The 18,583-nt window shown below is 40.6% G+C and overlaps 1 protein-coding gene across 12 annotated transcripts in view; it reads right to left on the bottom strand.

Annotated features, from left to right (window-relative positions):
* Window positions 1-10,586, bottom strand: part of LOC112255258 (calcium-dependent secretion activator 1) — a 180,363-nt gene extending 169,777 nt beyond the window's left edge. For 3 of the 12 annotated variants that reach the window (XM_042324359.1, XM_042324356.1, XM_042324358.1), the window contains exon 1: window positions 9,660-10,581. In XM_042324359.1, coding sequence (XP_042180293.1) covers window positions 9,660-9,998 — 339 coding nt within the window. In that variant the 5' untranslated portion in view covers window positions 9,999-10,581. Of the gene's footprint in view, window positions 1-9,659 lie in introns of all 12 variants that reach the window. The other 9 variants (XM_042324361.1, XM_042324363.1, XM_042324355.1 and 6 more) reach the window with 8 other exon arrangements.
* Window positions 10,587-18,583: the final 7,997 nt, after the last annotated feature.

Raw genomic sequence — 18,583 nt, 5'->3', positions numbered from 1 at the left:
TTTGCACACTCTTGGCATTCTCTCAACCAGCTTTCCATGGAATGATTTTCCAACAGTCTTGAAGGAGTTCCCACAAATGCTAAGCACTTGTAGGCTGCTTTTCCTTCACTCTGCAGTCCAACTCATTCCAAACCATCTCAATTGGATTGAGGTTGGGTGATTGTGGAGGCCAGGTCATCTGATGCAGCACTCCATCCCTCTCCTTCTTGGTCAAATAGGCCTTCCACAGCCTGGAGGTGTGTTGTGTCATTGTCCTGTTGAAAAACAAATGATAGTCCCACTAAGCGCAAACCAGATTTCGCCATCACATCTGGTTTGCGCCAATAAAAAAAAAAGATTAAGATAGGCAAAAGAACACAGACACTGGACAGAGGAACTCTGCCTAGAAGGCCAGCATCCCAGAGTCGCCTCTTCACTGTTGATGTTGAGACTGATGTTTTGCGGGTACTATCTAATGAAGCTGCCAGTTGAGGACTTGTGAGGCGTCTGTTTCTCAAACAAAACACTCTAATGTACTTGTCCTCTTGCTCAGTTGTGCACCGGGGCCTCCCACTCCTATTTCTATTCTGGTTAGAGCCAGTTTGCACTGTTCTGTGAAGGGAGTAGTACACAGCGGTGTACAAGATCTTCAGTTTCTTGGCAATTTCTCGCATGGATTAGCCTTCATTTCTAAGAACAATAATAGACTGACAAGTTTTAGAGGAAAGTCCTTTGTTTCTGGCCATTTTGAGCCTGTAATCGAACCCACAAATTCTGATGCTCCAGATACTCAACTAGTCTAAAGAAGGCCAGTTTTATTGCTTCTTTAATCACAACAACAGTTTTCAGCTGTGCTAACTTAATTGCAAAAGGGTTTTCTAATGATCAATTAGCCTTTTAAAATTATAAACTTGGATTAGCTAACACATCGTGCCATTGGAACACAGGAGTGTGTTCGAGTGCCGCCTGATCGTAGTGGGTGAAGTATGGTTTCAACATGTTGACATGACACAGCTGGGTTTTTATCCTACTCTCCGGTGTGGCGATGACGTAATCATCAGGAGGCAGTTACTCAGGCTTTGTAGATGAACACATACAAATGTAGCTTTCTGCGCATATAAAGTGAGGTCCAACCTACCATTTAGTACAGGGTGCAATGGTGGGTGAGTGACTTGGCATTTGTAATAAAGCACAAGGATGCATGATAAACAGAGTCCAGTCTGTAAGACGGAGGAGGCTGCATGCATATACAGCAAGTCACCATATTCAATTACTGAGGGAAAAGTAACATGAACAAGATTCTTTCTAGCCATAAGCGGGAAGCAAGCATTTTACAAAAATAAAAACCCAATTTCAATTTAAGCTTCCTCACAAGATTTTCCATACGAACTTTAAAGGACAACTTGTCATCCAACCATATACCTAGGTATTTGTAGAATTATACTTTTTCAATAGATTAGCCACCAGATGTGACAATGCTAACCTTCTCTGGCTGAGTGCAAGCTCAGGTAAAGGTCATGAATTTAGTTTTTTGTACATACAAGACTAGTTTGAGACCATAAAGGGAGCCCTGCAGTGACTGAAAAGCAATTTACTGCCCCTTCACTGAGACCAATGTTACTGAGTCTAGCTAGCAACAATTCATGGTCAACTGAATCAAACGCCTTTGATAAATCAACAAACAGAGCAGCACAATGTTGCTTTTTATCAAGTGCATTTATGATGTCATTTGCCACTGCCATAGCTGCAGTTGTGGTGCTGTGCCTCGATCTAAAGCCAGACTGAACCCCGCTCTGTATGTTCTTTTCAATTAAGAAGGTTTTTAACTGTGAGTTCATTAGGGATTCATAGACTTTGGCCAGGACAGGGAGTTTGGAGATAGGATGATAGTTATTAGCATCTGAGGGATCTCCACCCTTTAGCAGTGGGAGTTCATGAGCTGATTTCCAAATGCTGGGTATGGAATTGTTCAACAGACTCAAGTTGTAAATGTGATCCACAGGTTCAGTAATAATAGCAGCTGCTACCTTTAAGAGGTAGGGATCCAGGTTATCTGGACCTGCAGATTTTTTAGTGTCTATTGCCCTTAGTGCTTTAAAGACCTCAGCATAAGAAACAGGCTCAAAGTTAAAATGGTTCACGAGGGCCTATTTCATAAACTCAAGAACAACAACAAAAAATGTCCCTTTTTCAGGACCCTGTCTTTCAAAGATAATTTGTAAAAATCCAAATAACTTCACAGATCTTCATTGTAAATTGTTAAAACACTGTTTCCCATGCTTGTTCAATGAACCATAAACAATTAATGCACCTGCACCTGTGGAACGGTCATTAAGACACTAACAGCTTAGAGACGGTAAGCAATTACGGTCACAGTTATGAAAATTTAGGACACTAAAGAGGCCTTTGTACTGACTCCGAAAAACACCAAAAGAAATATGCCCAGGGTCTCTGCTCATCTGTGTGAACGTGCTTTAGGCATGCTGCAAGGAGGCATGAGGACTGCAGATGTGGCCAGGGCAATAAATTGCAATATCAATACTGTGAGACGCCTAAAACAGTGCTACAATGAGACAGGACGGACAGCTGATCATCCTCGCAGTGGCAGACCATGTGTAACAACACCTGCACAGGATCGGTACATCCGAACATCACACCTGCGGGACATGTACAGGATGGCAACAACTGCCCGAGTTACACCAGGAACGCACAATCCCTCCATCAGTGCTCAGACTGTCCGCAATAGGATGAGAGAGGCTGGACTGAGGGCTTGTTGGCCTGTTGTAAGGCAGGTCCTCACCAGACATCACCGGCAACAACGTCGCCGATGGGCACAAACCCACCGTCGCTGGACCAGACAAGACTGGCAAAAAGTGCTCTTCACTGACGAGTCGCGGTTTTGTCTCACCAGGGGTGATGGTCAGATTCACGTTTATCGTCGAAGGAATGAGTGTTACACCGAGGCCTGTACTCTGGAGTGGGATTGATTTGGATGTGGAGGGTCCGTCATGGTCTGGGGCGGTGTGTCACAGCATCATCGGACTGAGCTTGTTGTCATTGCAGGCAATCTCAACGATGTGTGTTACAGGGAAAATATCCTCCTCCCTCATGTGGTACCCTTCCTGCAGGCTCATCCTGACATGACCCTCCAGCATGACAATGCCACCAGCCATACTGCTTGTTCGTGTGTGAATTTCCTGCACGACAGGAATGTCAGTGTTCTGCCATGGCCAGCGAAGAGCCCGGATCTCAATCCCATTGAGCACGTCTGGGACCTGTTGGATCGGAGGGTGAGGGCTAGGGCCATTCCCCCCAGAAATGTCCGGGAACTTGCAGGTGTCTTGGTGCAAGAGTGGGGTAACATCTCACAGCAAGAACTGGCTAATCTGATGCAGTCCATGAGGAGGAGATGTACTGCAGTACTTAATGCAGCTGGTGGCCACACCAGATACTGACTGTTACTTTTGATTTTAACCCCCCCCACACACACACTTTGTTCAGGGACACATTATTGCATTTCTGTTAGTCACATGTCTGTGGAACTTGTTCAGTTTATGTCTCAGTTGTTGAATCTTGTTATGTTCATTCAAATATTTACACATGTTAAGTTTGCTAAAAATATACGTAGTTGACCGTGAGAGGATGTTTCTTTTTCAGGTGAGTTTAGTTTACTGTAACAGAGCTGACATTAGAGGCCTGGGCACCACCATTATCAAACACTGAACCAGCAGATATGAAGTGTTTGTTAAAAACCGCTACAATATCGGCTTCATCCTTTACGTTTAAGAGGTTTTATAGACATTCCTAGGAAGACTCATAGCTGTAATCGATGCCAAAGGTGTTTCTAACATGTATTGACTCAGAGAGATGAGTACGCATGCAACGACTATATTTTAGTTATTACATTTTTATAAATATTTTTAGTTAAATTGAATTTTTCTTCCACATTGGCATTACAGAGTATTTTGTGTATACTTGACAAACAATGACAATTAAATCAATTTTAAAACCTCTTAAATGTGAAGTCCCCATATTTAAAAAAAAATTAAATTCAGTCTGGTATGAGAATGGTAGCCCCTATCTGCAAAAACAGGGTGTCGTTGGAAAGCTGACTATCTTGGCTATTGATCGATGCCTTCAAATCTTTGCAAATGACTTACTACCATATATGGGCATACGAATATATCAGGGCAGGCCGATAACCTCATTTCAAGATGGCTGCTACCAACATTCCTTAGCGTTGTGAAGCATAAACGAAATAAACACGGAATATGTTGGTACACACTGAAAGCCGGGACTCCACAGATCATGAGGATGTCTTATATGTCTGCCTGTGACCAACTGTTATTGATCACCAGCCCCGAGAGTCTAAATGTTTATTTTACACAACATTTTCATCAAACAGCAAACATCTTACAAGGTAAGCTTCGATTTGGTCTGTGTTTGAGCTATAGGTATCAAATGAAACCTTAGGTGGTTAAGAAAAAATCTAGCCTATTGACTATTGACTAACATATGTTGCCAGCTTACAGGCATCCCCTGTATGTGCCCCGACACCACCACAATGTTTGAGAGTGGTTGGTGATGTAGAAATGTTGTTTTAATACTGAACAAATAGCATTTAGGGATTGCAAATATGTAATAGCACTGGAATGATCTAATTTACAGACATATACCACTTTGGAGAGGTATAGGGACACTTGGAAACTAGCACTTGCGAAAAGATAAACTCTGTGATCGCCATCTTGCTAGCTACTATTTTGTATTTTATTCAAGCGGTTAAAGTAGTAACATAGTAGTAACATAACATCCATCATTGAAACCAGACCCTAGTCACTGATTTTGCAAAGTGTCGGATTTACGAGATAACAGCGATGACCTTATAAATCCTTTCTCCTTTCTGTTGAAAGGTCAAAATGCCAAAATGAGCAAAAATCCCAGGATATTTCTGGGACCAAAGTAACAAAGCTAATTTGGGTTCTGAGCTCCCCCTGTTCTCAGATTATTGTTTTTCCATTTGGATGAGTTGAAATCTGACAAAATAGCGGTTTTGCATAGAGGATATGTTTATCTTTAAAGGGATTGACTGTGAATAACACGTGCATCTTTTATCAATGTTTTTTTATTTATTTAACTAGGCAAGAGTAATTCTGCAAAATCAGGAACAGTGGATGTTTTGGAATCAAAATTTGTATTACTGCCTCCAACCTTCCAGTTACTAGTCCAACGCTCCAACCACTAGGCTACCCTGCCAATGAGATTTTTTTTCATATATCCCAAACAGTGGGGCAAAAATTTCAAGTATTTAGTCAGCCACCCCATAGAAAATCAATCTGTGCAAGTACTCCCATCACTGCTCTAAAAGATCTGATGAGAGAGGCCTGTAATGTTCATCATAGGTACAGAAAACGTTTGACTATGACAGACAAAATGAGAAAAACTTTTGTTATTGAATACCAGAAAATCACATTGATTTTCTGGAGGTTTTTCTCATTTTTCTGTCAATGAATTTATTTGGCATATATGCACAAATTATCATATATGCAACAAAAACACACAATACATGTATAACATGATGTCCTATGAGTGTCATCTGATGGAGATAATCAAAGGTTAGTGATTCATTTTATCTATATTTCTGCTTTTGTGACTCTATCTTTGGCTGTGAAAAATGTTTGTGTGTGCTTTTGAATTTGGTGGTGATCTAACATAAATATATGTTGTGTTTTCGCTGTAAAACATTTTAAAAAACGGACACTTTGGGTAGATTAACAAGATGTTTATCTTTCATTTGCTGTATTGGACTTGTTAATGTGTGAAAGTTAAATATTTCTAAAAAATATTTTTTGGAATTTCCCGCATCACCTTTTCAGCTGAATGGGAAGGGGTGTTCCTTTTGGGGGACTCCTAGCCATAACAAGTTTTAACCTCTCTGGGATATGTGGGACAGTAGCATCCCACCTCACCAACAGCCAGTGAAATTGCAGGGTGCCAAATTCAAAACAACAGAAATCACACAATTAAAATTCCTCAAACATACAAGTATTTCGCACCATTTTAAAGATAAACTTGTTGTAAATCCAGCCACAGTGTCCGATTGCAAAAAGGCTTTACGACGAAAGCACACCAAACGATTATGTTAGGTCAGTACCTAGTCACAGAAAAACACAGCCATTTTTCCAGCCAAAGAGAGGAGTCACAAAAAGCAGAAATAGAGATAAAATTAATCACTAACCTTTGATGATCTTCATCAGATGACACTCATAGGACTTCATGTTACACATTACATGTATGTTTTCTTCGATAAAGTTCATATTTATATACAAAAATCTCAGTTTACATTGTGGCGTTACGTTCAGTAATGTTTTGCTTCCAAAACATCCGGTGATTTTGAGGAGATCCACATCAATTTACAGAAATATTCATCATGAATGTTGATGAAAACAGAAGTGTTATGCATGGAACTTTAGATAAACTTCTCCTTAATGCAACCGCTGTGTCAGATTTCAAAAAAGCTTCACCAAAAAGCACACCATGCAATAATCTGAGTACAGCGCTCAGACAACAAAACAAGCCATACAGATATCTGCCATGTTGTGGAGTCAACAGAAGTCAGAAACAGCATTATAAATGTTCACTTACCTTTGATGATCTTCATCAGAATGCACTCCCCGGAATCCCAGTTCCACAAGAAATGTTTGATTTGTTCGATAAAGTCCATAATTTATGTCCAAATACCTCCTTTTTGTTTGCGCATTTAGTACACAATCCAAACTCACGAGGCGCGGGCAAGTCCAGGCGAATGTTCAGACGAAAAGTCATATTACAGTTCGTAGAAACATGTCAAACAAAGTATAGAATCAATCTTTAGGATGTTTTTATCATAAATCTTCAATAATGTTTCAACTGGAGAATTCCTCTGTCTGTAGAAATGCAATGGAACGCAGATCGCTCTCACGTGAGTGCGCGTGATCAGCTCATGGCACTCTGCCAGACCCCTGACTCAATCAGCTCTCATTCCGCCCTTCTTCACAGTAAAAGCCTCAAACAAGGTTCTAAAGACTGTTGACATCTAGTGGAAGCCTTAGGAAGTGCAATATGACCCCATAGACACTGTATATTTCATAGGCAATGACTTGAAAAACTACAAAACTCAGATTTCCCACTTGGATTTTTTCTCCGGGTTTTGCCTGCCATATGAGTTCTGTTATACTCACAAACATCATTCAAACAGTTTTAGAATCTTCAGAGTGTTTTCTATCCAAATCTACTAATAATATAATATACTCAATACTGCCCCCCAGTCCCAAAGAAGTTAAGGAAAACAGCCCTAATGTTGGAAACAAACATCATTATGTTGCTGTTTAGAGTCACATTCATTTATTTTCCAAGCTATAGACATCGTTACAGTAGTTGGTTAGCTCGCTAGCAGATTTGAGCCATATTAGCATAGACGTGACATCAGTCAAAACAAGACATGGTATCAAGAACAAGATAAAACTAGCTGAAACGAGTCACCTACCATTCCCCACAAGGCAGCTTCTTGTCATTGTTGATTGCTATCTGGCCATCCAGAATCACAACACACGGACTTCTGCCCCATCGAAGCGCGCGCATCGTTTTCATGTTGTTGTCAGCTAACCAGTCTATAGCACACAATATTTTACATTGTGTTTTTAAAGGACCAAAGAGTTTGGTCTGCTTTGTGTTTTCATTTTTGCCATGGAAAATCGAGTATCACAATATCCCGATACTGGCATTGTCACAAACCTGTCCAGTACACTGTAAATTATATGGTGTTTTTTTTATTATAATCAGTACAAAACTTTTTACTGCAGCATACTGTAAATTATGGGGCATTGTGAGAAAGGGTTATAGGCAGGGAAATAATTGTTTATTTTGAATGATACTGTAATTCCATCCAACAGAATATTTTTTATTTTACCAGGCAAGTCAGCTAAGAACAAATTGTGATTTTCAATGTTGGCCTAGGAACAGTGGGTTAACTGCCTTGTTCAGGGGCAGAATTACAGATTTTTACCTTGTCAGCTTGGGGATTTGATCTGGCAACCTTTCAGTTACTAGTCCAATGCTCTAACCACTAGGCTACCTGCTGGCCCAGAATACAGTACTGTACTGTATTTTTGGAGCGAAAAAATATTTTGACTACTAGTGAGGGCATGGTATTGTTGTTTCTGTCTCATTAACATACTTTGAGGAGTGCCTTGTAAGAGGCTATATTTGTTGCACCCGTGAGTGAGAATGCTGTACCAATTTAACTCCTATGTGGTTATAATGCCCCACCAATTAAACATGTTTAGGGGAAAGATTGGAGTAGCAGCAAGTCCTGAACCTTAAATGGTTGAGCATTTTTCTATGTCCTTTTGGTCTGTTATGTTGTGTAGTCACTGCCAGTTTGGAAGCCTTTAAGGCCTTTAGAAGTGCAAGTGATATAAAACACAAAATATTCATTAATATGCTCTAATGTTTCTAAACACTTTACTTACCAGCCAACCTGCTTGCACCAATCCCTTGTAGTTACAGTAAAATACTGTGAATCCCCTCCCTTCAACAAATGTAAATAATTCATCCATTCATTCATTCATTCAATAATTAATTAATTCCGATTACGGTGGAATTTACTTTTTTACAGTATAATACAGTATGTTTTATGGCTTTTTACTGTGTCATTACACAGTACTTACTTTAATACGCTATTTATATTGGGCTCCCGAGTGGGCTCCCATCTGGTGCAGCGGTCTAAGGCACTGCATCTCAGTCAAAGAGGCATCACAACAGTCCCTGGTTTGAATCCAGGCGATATCACATCTGGCCATGATTGGGAGTCCCATAGGGCAGTGCACAATTGGCCCAGCTTCGTCTGGGTTTGGCTGGGGTAGGCCGTCATTGTAAATAAGAATTTGTTCTTAACTGACTTGCCTGGTTAAAATATATATTAAAGTTGGTGTGCTGTAATATGAAATACAGAACTTTACTTGCTACTGTAAAAGTCACGATAACCACTTTACAGTGTACATACATTAGTCTTGTTAATGGTGTGACTGTAATGTCTCTTGGAGCTGGGCACAGAAACAACAACAAAGCAGCCACCTCACCACTCATTTCGTAAACAGCTAAGGGATGGGGCTGGAGAAATGTAACCCCTCTCAAATTCAAAAACAGAACTATGGAGGAAAGGACTGACCAAACATTAGATCAAATGTATAGTTTTAACCATGTTTTGAGGATATACAGTGTTTGTTTACATTTACAGTGTTTACAAAGATAGGAATAAAACAAGCTTATATTTTGAATTCTGATGGGATTAGACAGCTAAAGTAATTTATAAGTTATACTCTTCAAGAATCAATGGGAATGCCTATATATCATTCATTTAATAGTATGGAGCAATTACAGGTTTTCCCTTTGAGGAAACTATGTGACAGAGCAACTGGTCACTGACTAGTTTTACTGTATTGAAATATGCCTTTCCTGGATCTACTGTCTTTCCAACACCAGCAGCATCAGATGAGCGTTGGAATTGTGCATGTGTGTGGTTGGCTCAGTTCTAATAATGACTTATGTACCATTCCAAAGCCTGAGGACAGGCATATTTCATAGATATATATATATATATATATATATATATATATATGTTGTGAGTTTAACAGTGGTCTTACCTTCTGTTGTCGTCTTGCCATGTCGGTGGGTTGCTTGGCATTAAAAGGATAAGCAATGCAGCGCATCACAAAGACATAGAGCTGGAGCCTCTTCTTTCGCTCTTCCTCCTCCCTCTGCATCTTTTCCAGATCATCTTTCTCCTTCTCGCTGGCCGCCGAGGGGCTGGGGTTGGACGCACAAGCGCTGCTTCCCCGGCTCGAGGGCTGGAGCCCACCAGAACTGTCGGTGGTCCGGCTGGGTGACACCCGTGCTCCCCCGGTCTTTGGTGCCATCACCTCTTTGCCTTCTTCTTCCACTATCTCATCCGCTTCCTCTTCACTGGAAGATGGGTCCAACATATTGTTGGTCTTGGGTGGAGACTATCTAGACGGGGGAGAAAGCGTAGACCAATGTGTCTCAGTGCCACAGGAGGTTTTTTCGAAAAACGACTGCGTTCAGAGACAGGCTATCTGTGTTGCGTTGGCAACGCCAGTGGGGGAAAAAAGTAGAAAAAAATCCAGATAAACTATATTTAAAACAGGAAATGTCAGTTGAGGAGAGGAATTACGAAAGCGCGCGACTGATGTTGAACGAGAGTAGCTCAAACTGTTCGCACAAAAAGTGACTGAATTCGAACGAAAGAAAATTGTAGTTGCTTAGGCTACGCGTTTTCAGCGTTTTAACTCTCCAGTAACCGTCGGGGATTTGCTAGGATGCTATCTATGAGAACGGGAAGGTGTCGGATGAAAGATAGAAAGAACGGACAACCATCGACTTTCACTTATTTTCCTGATGCGATTTGTCAATAGAAAACTATCGATGGCCGCTTCCTGCTAAGCATCGCGCGGATTAGGAAGATACCACTGGAAAGTACCGGGAATTTACCGTCGTTCTGAATCAGAAAGCAAATTATAGCGGGGGGTGGGGGTGCAGTTGACGCTGTTGCTGCGGCAACCGATTCACTCCATCCACCTGATGATCTGAGACTCGGAGATGCATCTCCAACGGAGATTTCACCAAATAAGCCTATTTCAACATCATTATTTCTGTATTCAGATTGAAATCCGCCAATATCATTTATCCACGTTATCCATTTATCCCTAACACGTGCAATAGTCAGGCTAGAAGTGCATGATTTCATTGACTATTAATTAAATGTTTTTTGTTTATGATAGTGCCAATGTTGTATGGTAGCCTAGGCCTTATATAGCCTAGACTTGTCCCTTCTTATTAATAATTAACTATGTAGTCTAGGTAATAGGTTATGCATCAGAATTATTATATCGATTTTTTTTATGCATCAGAATTAATGCATCAATCATCAATACTGACAGCATAATATCTGTCCTGGAGCCTCTTTCCTTGGCTGGTCCTGAGATAATTCCAATCTAACACAGGATAGCTATAATTTCTGTTTAGAGAGGGTGTGGGTCTATATAGCCTACTTAATAAAAAATAAATAAAATAAAGTGCAGCCTTATGGCCGCGTCCCATCCCTCCAAAGACAGTGCCAACAATTTACCCTTATGGCCAAGGCTTCTGGGGCTTTTTACCGTAAATCACAGACAGTGTCACCAGCAATGCACCCCCACACCATCACACCTCCTCTATGCTTCACCGTGGGAACCACACATGCTGAGATCATCCGTTCACCTACTCTGCATCTCACAAAGACACAGTGTTTGGAACCAAAAATCTCAAATTTGGACTCATCAGACCAAAGGACAGATTTCCACAGGTCTAATGTCAATTGCTTGTGTTTCTTTGGCCCAAGCAAGTCTCTTCTTCTCATTGGTGTCCTTTAGTAGTGGTTTCTTTGCAGCAATTCGACCATGAAGGCCTGATTCACGTAGTCTCCTCTGAACAGTTGATGTTGAGATGTGTCTGGTACTTGAACTCTGTGAAGCATTTATTTGGGCTGCAATTTCTGAGGCTGGTAACTCTAACACGGAACCCAAAATGTCTGTGCGCGTGCGCCATCGTGCATACATTTATTTTGTCCCCCCCACACCAAACGCGATCACGACACGCAGGTTAAAATATCAAAACAAACTCTGAACCAATTACATTCATTTGGGGATAGGTCGAAAAGCATTAAACATGTATGGCAATTTAGCTAGCTAGCTTGCACATGCTAGCTAATTTGTCCTATTTAGCTAGCTTGCACATGCTAGCTAATTTGTCCTGGGATATAAACATTGAGTTGTTATTTTACTTGAAATGCACAAGGTCCTCTACTCCGATAATTAATCCACACATAAAACGGTCAACCGAATCGTTTCTAGTCATCTCTCCTCCTTCCCGATTTTTTCATCTTTGAACTTATATGGTGATTGGCATCTAAACTTTCATAGTATTACCACGACGACTGTCAAAACAGTTCGACTTTCAATCACCCACGTGGGTATAACCAATGAGGAGATGGCACGTGGGTACCTGCTTCTATAAATCAATGAGGACATGGGAGAGGCAGGACTTGCAGCACGATCTGAGTCAGAAATAGGAATGACTTCTATTTTAGCCCTTGGCAACGCAGACGCTCGTTGGCGCGCGCAAGCAGTGTGGGTGCAATAATTGAATAACATGGATTTCTAAATTTATTTTGCAACCCTCGCGCACGCGACGTGTCCGGTCTGGTCAGCATGTTATGAACGTATCCTCTATGGCGATCCTCATGAGTGTCACGACTCCTACCGAAGGTGGCTCCCCTTCCCGTTCGGGTGGCACTCGGTGGTCGTCGTCACCGGCCTACTAGCTGCCACTGATTCTTTCCTCCCCCTCCTTGTCTGTTTATTGGTTACACCTGTTGTTTATTTGGTGATTAGTTGGGCTTTATTAGCCAGCCGGCCCACCTGCTCTTTGTGCGGGATTGTTTGTGTGACTAGTGTGCACGTTAGAGGTTAACGTGTTTTCCTGTTCGTGTTTTTTTTGCTGGACTGTTTTAGTCCCCGTGTTTGGGGCATTTGTTTTTGTGTGCGCCCTGTGTTTTCGTGGGGTGGCTTATGTTCGCCGTTTGTGCATTAAATAGCACTGCCCTGAACTCTCTGCTTCCTGTGCCTGACTTCGCACCCACTACACCCAGATCGTTACAATGAGAGCCAGTTTCATCATAGCGCTTGATGGTTTTTGCGACTGCACTTGAAGAAACTTTCAAAGTTCTAGAAATGTTCAGGTTTTGACTGACCTTCATGCCTTAAAGTAATGATGGACTGTTGTTTCTCTTTGCTTATTTGAGCTGTTCTTGCCATAATATGGACTTGGGCTATCTTGCCATAATATGGGCAACTTCTGTATACAACCCTTACCTTGTCACAACACAACTGATTGACTCAAATGCATGAAGAAGGAATTAACTTGTAACAAGGCACACCTGTTAATTTAAATGTATTCTAGGTGTCTACCCCATGAAGCTGGTTAAGAGAATGCCAAGATTGTGCAAAGATGTAGTCAAGGCAAATGGTGGCTACTTTGAAGAATCTCAAAGATATAATATTTTACATTATTATGCACATTTTTGGTTACTACATGATTCCATATGTGTTATTTCATGGTTTTGATGTCTTCACTATTATTATACAATGTAGAAAATAGTAAAAATGTAAGAAAAACCTTGCAATGAGTTGATGTGTCCTCTAACCATGTATAAAAACAATACACAAATCTGTAGGGATTAATTCATTTCTAATTGCATTTAGTGTTAGGCAACCTTATGACTACTTTGTCATATCTTTGTATCTACTGTAGATGTTGCCATCTCATTTTGAGATTAGATTGAGATGGCATAGACCATTGTAGGTTTATAATTTGTGATGTTTAGAAAACGCACAGAAACGTATCCAAGTATGAATGTTTATTTTTGTACACTATAGTTCTGGCTGCCCATAAAGGTTATAGAATCATATTGTATTTATAAAACATGGTTTAGCTATTGTTGTAATCAATGACTGTATTTGATTGTAATCCACTATTATTTAAATGATTTTAATTACTATTATTTGTATTTGGTTGTAATCCACCTGCATTGCTTGCTGTTTGGGGTTTTAGGCTGGGTTTCTGCACAGCACTTTGAGATATCAGCTGATGTAAGAAGGGCTTTATAAATTGATTTGATTTGATATTTTGGGCTGAGTCCACCAGCAAGGGGCTAAGGAGCACAGCGGTTTGCGTCTCCTTGCCCCTTAATAACACTTGAAGAAGATGCCTGTGACTTTTTTGTGGCACTGAGCAAATTTCATTTCTAGTGCAAACGTGAACGTTATGAAAATTCTGTTCAACTTCCAGCGTGTGTTTAATGTGAACACTGAGGCTGTAAACACTTTAAGTTACAGTTTTAACAGTGGCCATGTAGGCTATTGTGGCTAATTGATCATAATGTAGCCCTACCAGAGTGGCCTTACCATCACAAGCAATGGAGAAAATGCATCCCATAACATTGTAACATGGAAATAGCTGTTCTATCATTCAGCCTACAGTAGCAGCCAGTGTGTGGTGTTCAATGTAGGCCTACACTCCATGAGACTTTAGGGGGAAAAAACATGCAGGGCTTGATATCAACCTTGTCCTTCAGACAAGGAGGTGACTAAAAATGTTATGTTGTTTGATGCAAGAAACCATTTTGCAAAATTAAATGATTTATGATTCCCATACCATTATTACAGAGAAACAGACAACTTATGCTACCCTCTGCCTATTGGCTACTTTGCTTATTCAAGCCTGTCTCAAAATACAACACTGCCCCTTTAAGACAAAAAAAACTCTTCACCTGACTGGCTTTTCAAAGATGTCTAGAAATGTATATGTTTTGTGCTCTTGTTCTTGTAGGAAGCAATCACTGCTTCCTACAAGTGGCTACATGCAGCTCTCGTTTTGATCTCAAAACAAGCGCATCTACTCACAACCTCTAATGCTGGAAACACAGTCCAGTTCGAAGTAAATGGCACAGGTCCATATATGGCAATGGTCTATTTGCATATAGGCCTACTGCAACTCTGATTGTTTATGCCACACCGGTCTATGTAAAGTCTATGCAAGCCGAGATCTACCGCTCAGACTTATTTTTAACATGACTTAAAAAACGTAAGCCTATGCAACATTAACCAATTAAAAACAGTACTGTAGCAATGAGGTTTGTGCAGTAAACTATAGGCCCAATACATTATCACAGGATATTGGCTTTGCTTGAATTGCCCTGCCAATGGATGCATTGTTGTTCGGTTTGAGGTACTGTGGCTATATGACCACACCGGTAAAGATCTGTTGTTGTATTACTCGTGACACACAACGGAGTGAGCATACATTTTAATAATTTTCTTGCCTGATATTGCCTGCACTAGAGACTGACCATCAGATGCAGGCACTATCCGGTGCATTACCACCACAACCTGGACTTGAGTGTGGACCTCAGATTATCGTTCAATCACTCACGTGGGTGTATGCTCCTAAAAACCAATGAGGAGATGGGAGTGCGTTAAGCATCACAAATAGAACCAAGTTCTATTTTAGCGCCTGACTACGCAGAAGCACACGAGCAGTTTGGATGCAATGACTGAATAGCATGTACAGTTGAAGTCGGACGTTTACATACACCTCAGCCAAATACATTTAAATGCAGTTTTTCACAATTCCTGACATTTAATCCTAGTTAAAATTCCCTGTCTTAGGTCAGTTAGGATCACCACTTTATTTTAAGAATGTGAAATGTCAGAATAATAGTGGAGAGAATTATTTATGTTAGCTTTTATTTATTTAATCACATTCCCAGAGGGTCAGAAGTTTACATACACTAAATTAGTATTTGGTAGCATTGCCTTTAAATTGTTTAACTTGGGTCAAACGTTTCGGGTAGCCTTCCACAAGATTCCCACAATTAGTTGGGTGAATTTTGGCCAATTCCTCCTGACAGAGCTGGTGTAACTGAGTCAGGTTTGTACAGTAGGCCTCCTTGCTCGCAAATGCTTTTTCAGGGCTTTGTGATGAGGTCAGGGCATTGTGATGGCCACTCAAATACCTTGACTTTGTTGTCCTTAAGCCATTTGCCACAACTTTGGAAGTATGCTTGGGGTCATTGTCCATTTGGAAGACCTATTTGCGACCAAGCTTTAACTTCCTGACTGATGTCTTGAGATGTTGATTCAATATATCCACATAATTGTCAATTCCTCATGATGCCATCTACTTTGTGAAGTGCACCAGTCCCTCCTGCAGCAAAGCACCCCCACAACATGATGCTGCCACCCCCGTGCTTCATGGTTGGGATGGTGTTCTTTGGCTTGCAAGCCTCCCCCTTTTTCCTCCAAACATAACGATGGTCATTATGGCCAAACAGTTCTATTTCTGTTTCATCCCACCAGAGGACATTTCTCCAACAAGTACAATCTTTGTCCCCATGTGCAGTTGCAAACCATAGTCTGGCTTTTTTTATGGCAGTTTTGGAGCAGTGGCTTCTTCATTGCTGAGTGGTTATGGTTATGTCGATATAGGACTCGTTTTACTGTGGATATAGATATTTTTGTACCTGTTTACTCCAGCCTCTTCACAAGGACCTTTGCTGTTGTACTGGGGTTGATTTCCACTTTTTGCACCAAATTACGTTCATCTCTAGCAGACAGAACGTATCTCCTTCCTGAGCAGTATGATGGCTGCGTGGTCCCATGGTGTTTATACTTGCGTACTATTGTTTGTACAGATGAACGTGGTACCTTCAGGAGTTTGGAAATTGCTCACAAGGATGAACCAGACTTGTGGAGGTCAAAAAAAAAATGCTGATGTCTTGGCTGATTTCTTTTGATTTCCCCATGATGTCAAGCAAAGAGGCACTGTGTTTGAAGGTACGCCTTGAAATACATCCACAGGTACACCTAATAATCTGTCTGTAAACAATTGTCATGCACAAAGTAAACTTCCGACTTCAACTCTATGCGACATTTATTTTGCAACATGTTTATGAGGTTTATGAACATTTTTAATCCCACCTGTGCTAGAGTGGTGATCAGGAACTTTAGACTGGGTTAGCCACTAGGCCTACAATCCAAAACGTACATCAGCACCATCATTTCCCTTCAGTCAATGCTTTCTAAGAAAGTGAAACTTTCCACCAAGTGATAATCAGTACAGTGCTGAAATGAAACTTGTACAACTGAGCATAAGAGGGTGGTGCTGCCTTAATTGGGGAGACTTGCTCGTGGTAATGGCTCGAGCAGAGTTAGTGGAATGGCATCAATTGCATCAAACAAATGGTTTCCATGTGGTTGATGCCATTCCATTTGCTCCGTTCTGGTCATTATTATAAGCCTTCCTCACCTTTGCATCCTCCTGTGTAACTGAGTGACTACGCCTTTTCAGTGGCAGCGAATCAAGCCGATCACTTTTGCAATATGGTTTTGCAAAAACGTCCGACTTGCAACCACTACCGGGTTTAAAACAACTGGGAACTGGGAAATCTCTGACTTCCAACATCAGTGCATTCAAGACATCTAGGAACACTGAAAAAACATTTTTTGAACGGCCATCCAACTTGGAATTCCAAGTCAGAAACTCAAACTTTTTAGAGCTCCAACTTTCCAAGCTGAAGATCACTGTTGACATGATTTAACCTTCCCAGTGGTCTTGAAAGCACCGTATGTCAACTTCATGAACTTCACAAAAATCATGTGATCAAAAGTCATGCAGTTTTTGATGAAGTCGCTTTCAAGTTATAAGAATATAAGAATTAATGGAATTCTACAGTATTTCAATTAAATGTTTCTAGAACAAAATGACATGTATTGAAGTATTTTTTCAAGTAGTAGGGACAGTATCATTTGTAATCTCTAAAATGTATACTGTAAGGAAAATGATTTTATATATTTTAAAATGTTTAATCATAATGTTTATCGCACATAATGTAATTAAGAAGTATGCATAAATTCGTCAAAAACGAATATAAAATAGTTTTAAATATTTTTTTTTACACTGTTGGGGGAGTGCCAAGATGGAAGCACGGTGGCTTCAACACATCACCCCCTATTTGTCATCTAGTGTTTATATAGTTCATTGCTTTGTTCATTGACTTTCATTGAACCCGGAAAAAAAACAGGGAGTGGCCAGAAGGAAAAAAAACAGGAATCTCTGCTCTGAAATCTCCATCTCTGTGTGGTCACATTCTGTGGCAGTGTAAAGCTGCATTCATAGACAAGTGGGAAGCTGGTATTTATCACATATGACTGGAAAAATTCCACTTGAATGCCCCTCCAACTGGTAATTACTAGTGTCTTTTAAATTTAAAATTTTAGTCATTTAGCAGACGGTCTTATCCAGAATGATTTACAATTAGTGCGTTCATCTTAGATAGCTGAGTGAGACAACCACATACAGTATCATCCTTGCCTAATGAATCAGACTTTTCTACCAATGCTTGACATCGTTTGAAACTCACCGTATATCTTTAAAATCGTAGAAGTTAGCCAGTATAGCCAACCACCTGTCAGCAACGGGTGTGGCTGAAATAGCCGAATCCACTAACATGAATGGGTGTCCACATACTTTTGTATATATATGTATGTTGAGATGGCACCGGTACGCCGTAGAAAAGTGATTATTTAAATCATTATCAGTCAACATCATCGCATCATGCTCAATCATTGTATTAACCATAGTTTTATTGTTCCTGGTAAGCCTGTAGAGTTTGCTGGCTCAACAAATTCATGGCAGGCAGCCCTTTCAGAAACAGTCAGCTTACGAAAAAAATCACATCCTACTAAATGGATAAACTATGCATGAGATCTTCTATTCTTCCTGCTCACTTCTTTTTGATTTACTGTGATGAGAATATTAGGCCAATCGGATCTAACAGTTTTCTAATCGCTAGGACAAAGCAAATCAGGCAGACGGAGAGAGGGGGAGAAAAGGGAAAGGAGAAGAGAGGGATGTTTGTGAGCAAGAGTAAAACGGGAGGAGGAGGGGTGGT

This window comes from Oncorhynchus tshawytscha, linkage group LG07, assembly GCF_018296145.1.
Source record: "Oncorhynchus tshawytscha isolate Ot180627B linkage group LG07, Otsh_v2.0, whole genome shotgun sequence".
Lineage (NCBI taxonomy): Eukaryota > Metazoa > Chordata > Actinopteri > Salmoniformes > Salmonidae > Oncorhynchus > Oncorhynchus tshawytscha.
Note: the sequence above shows the minus strand (reverse complement) of the source record. Positions and strands in the feature narration are given on the sequence as shown.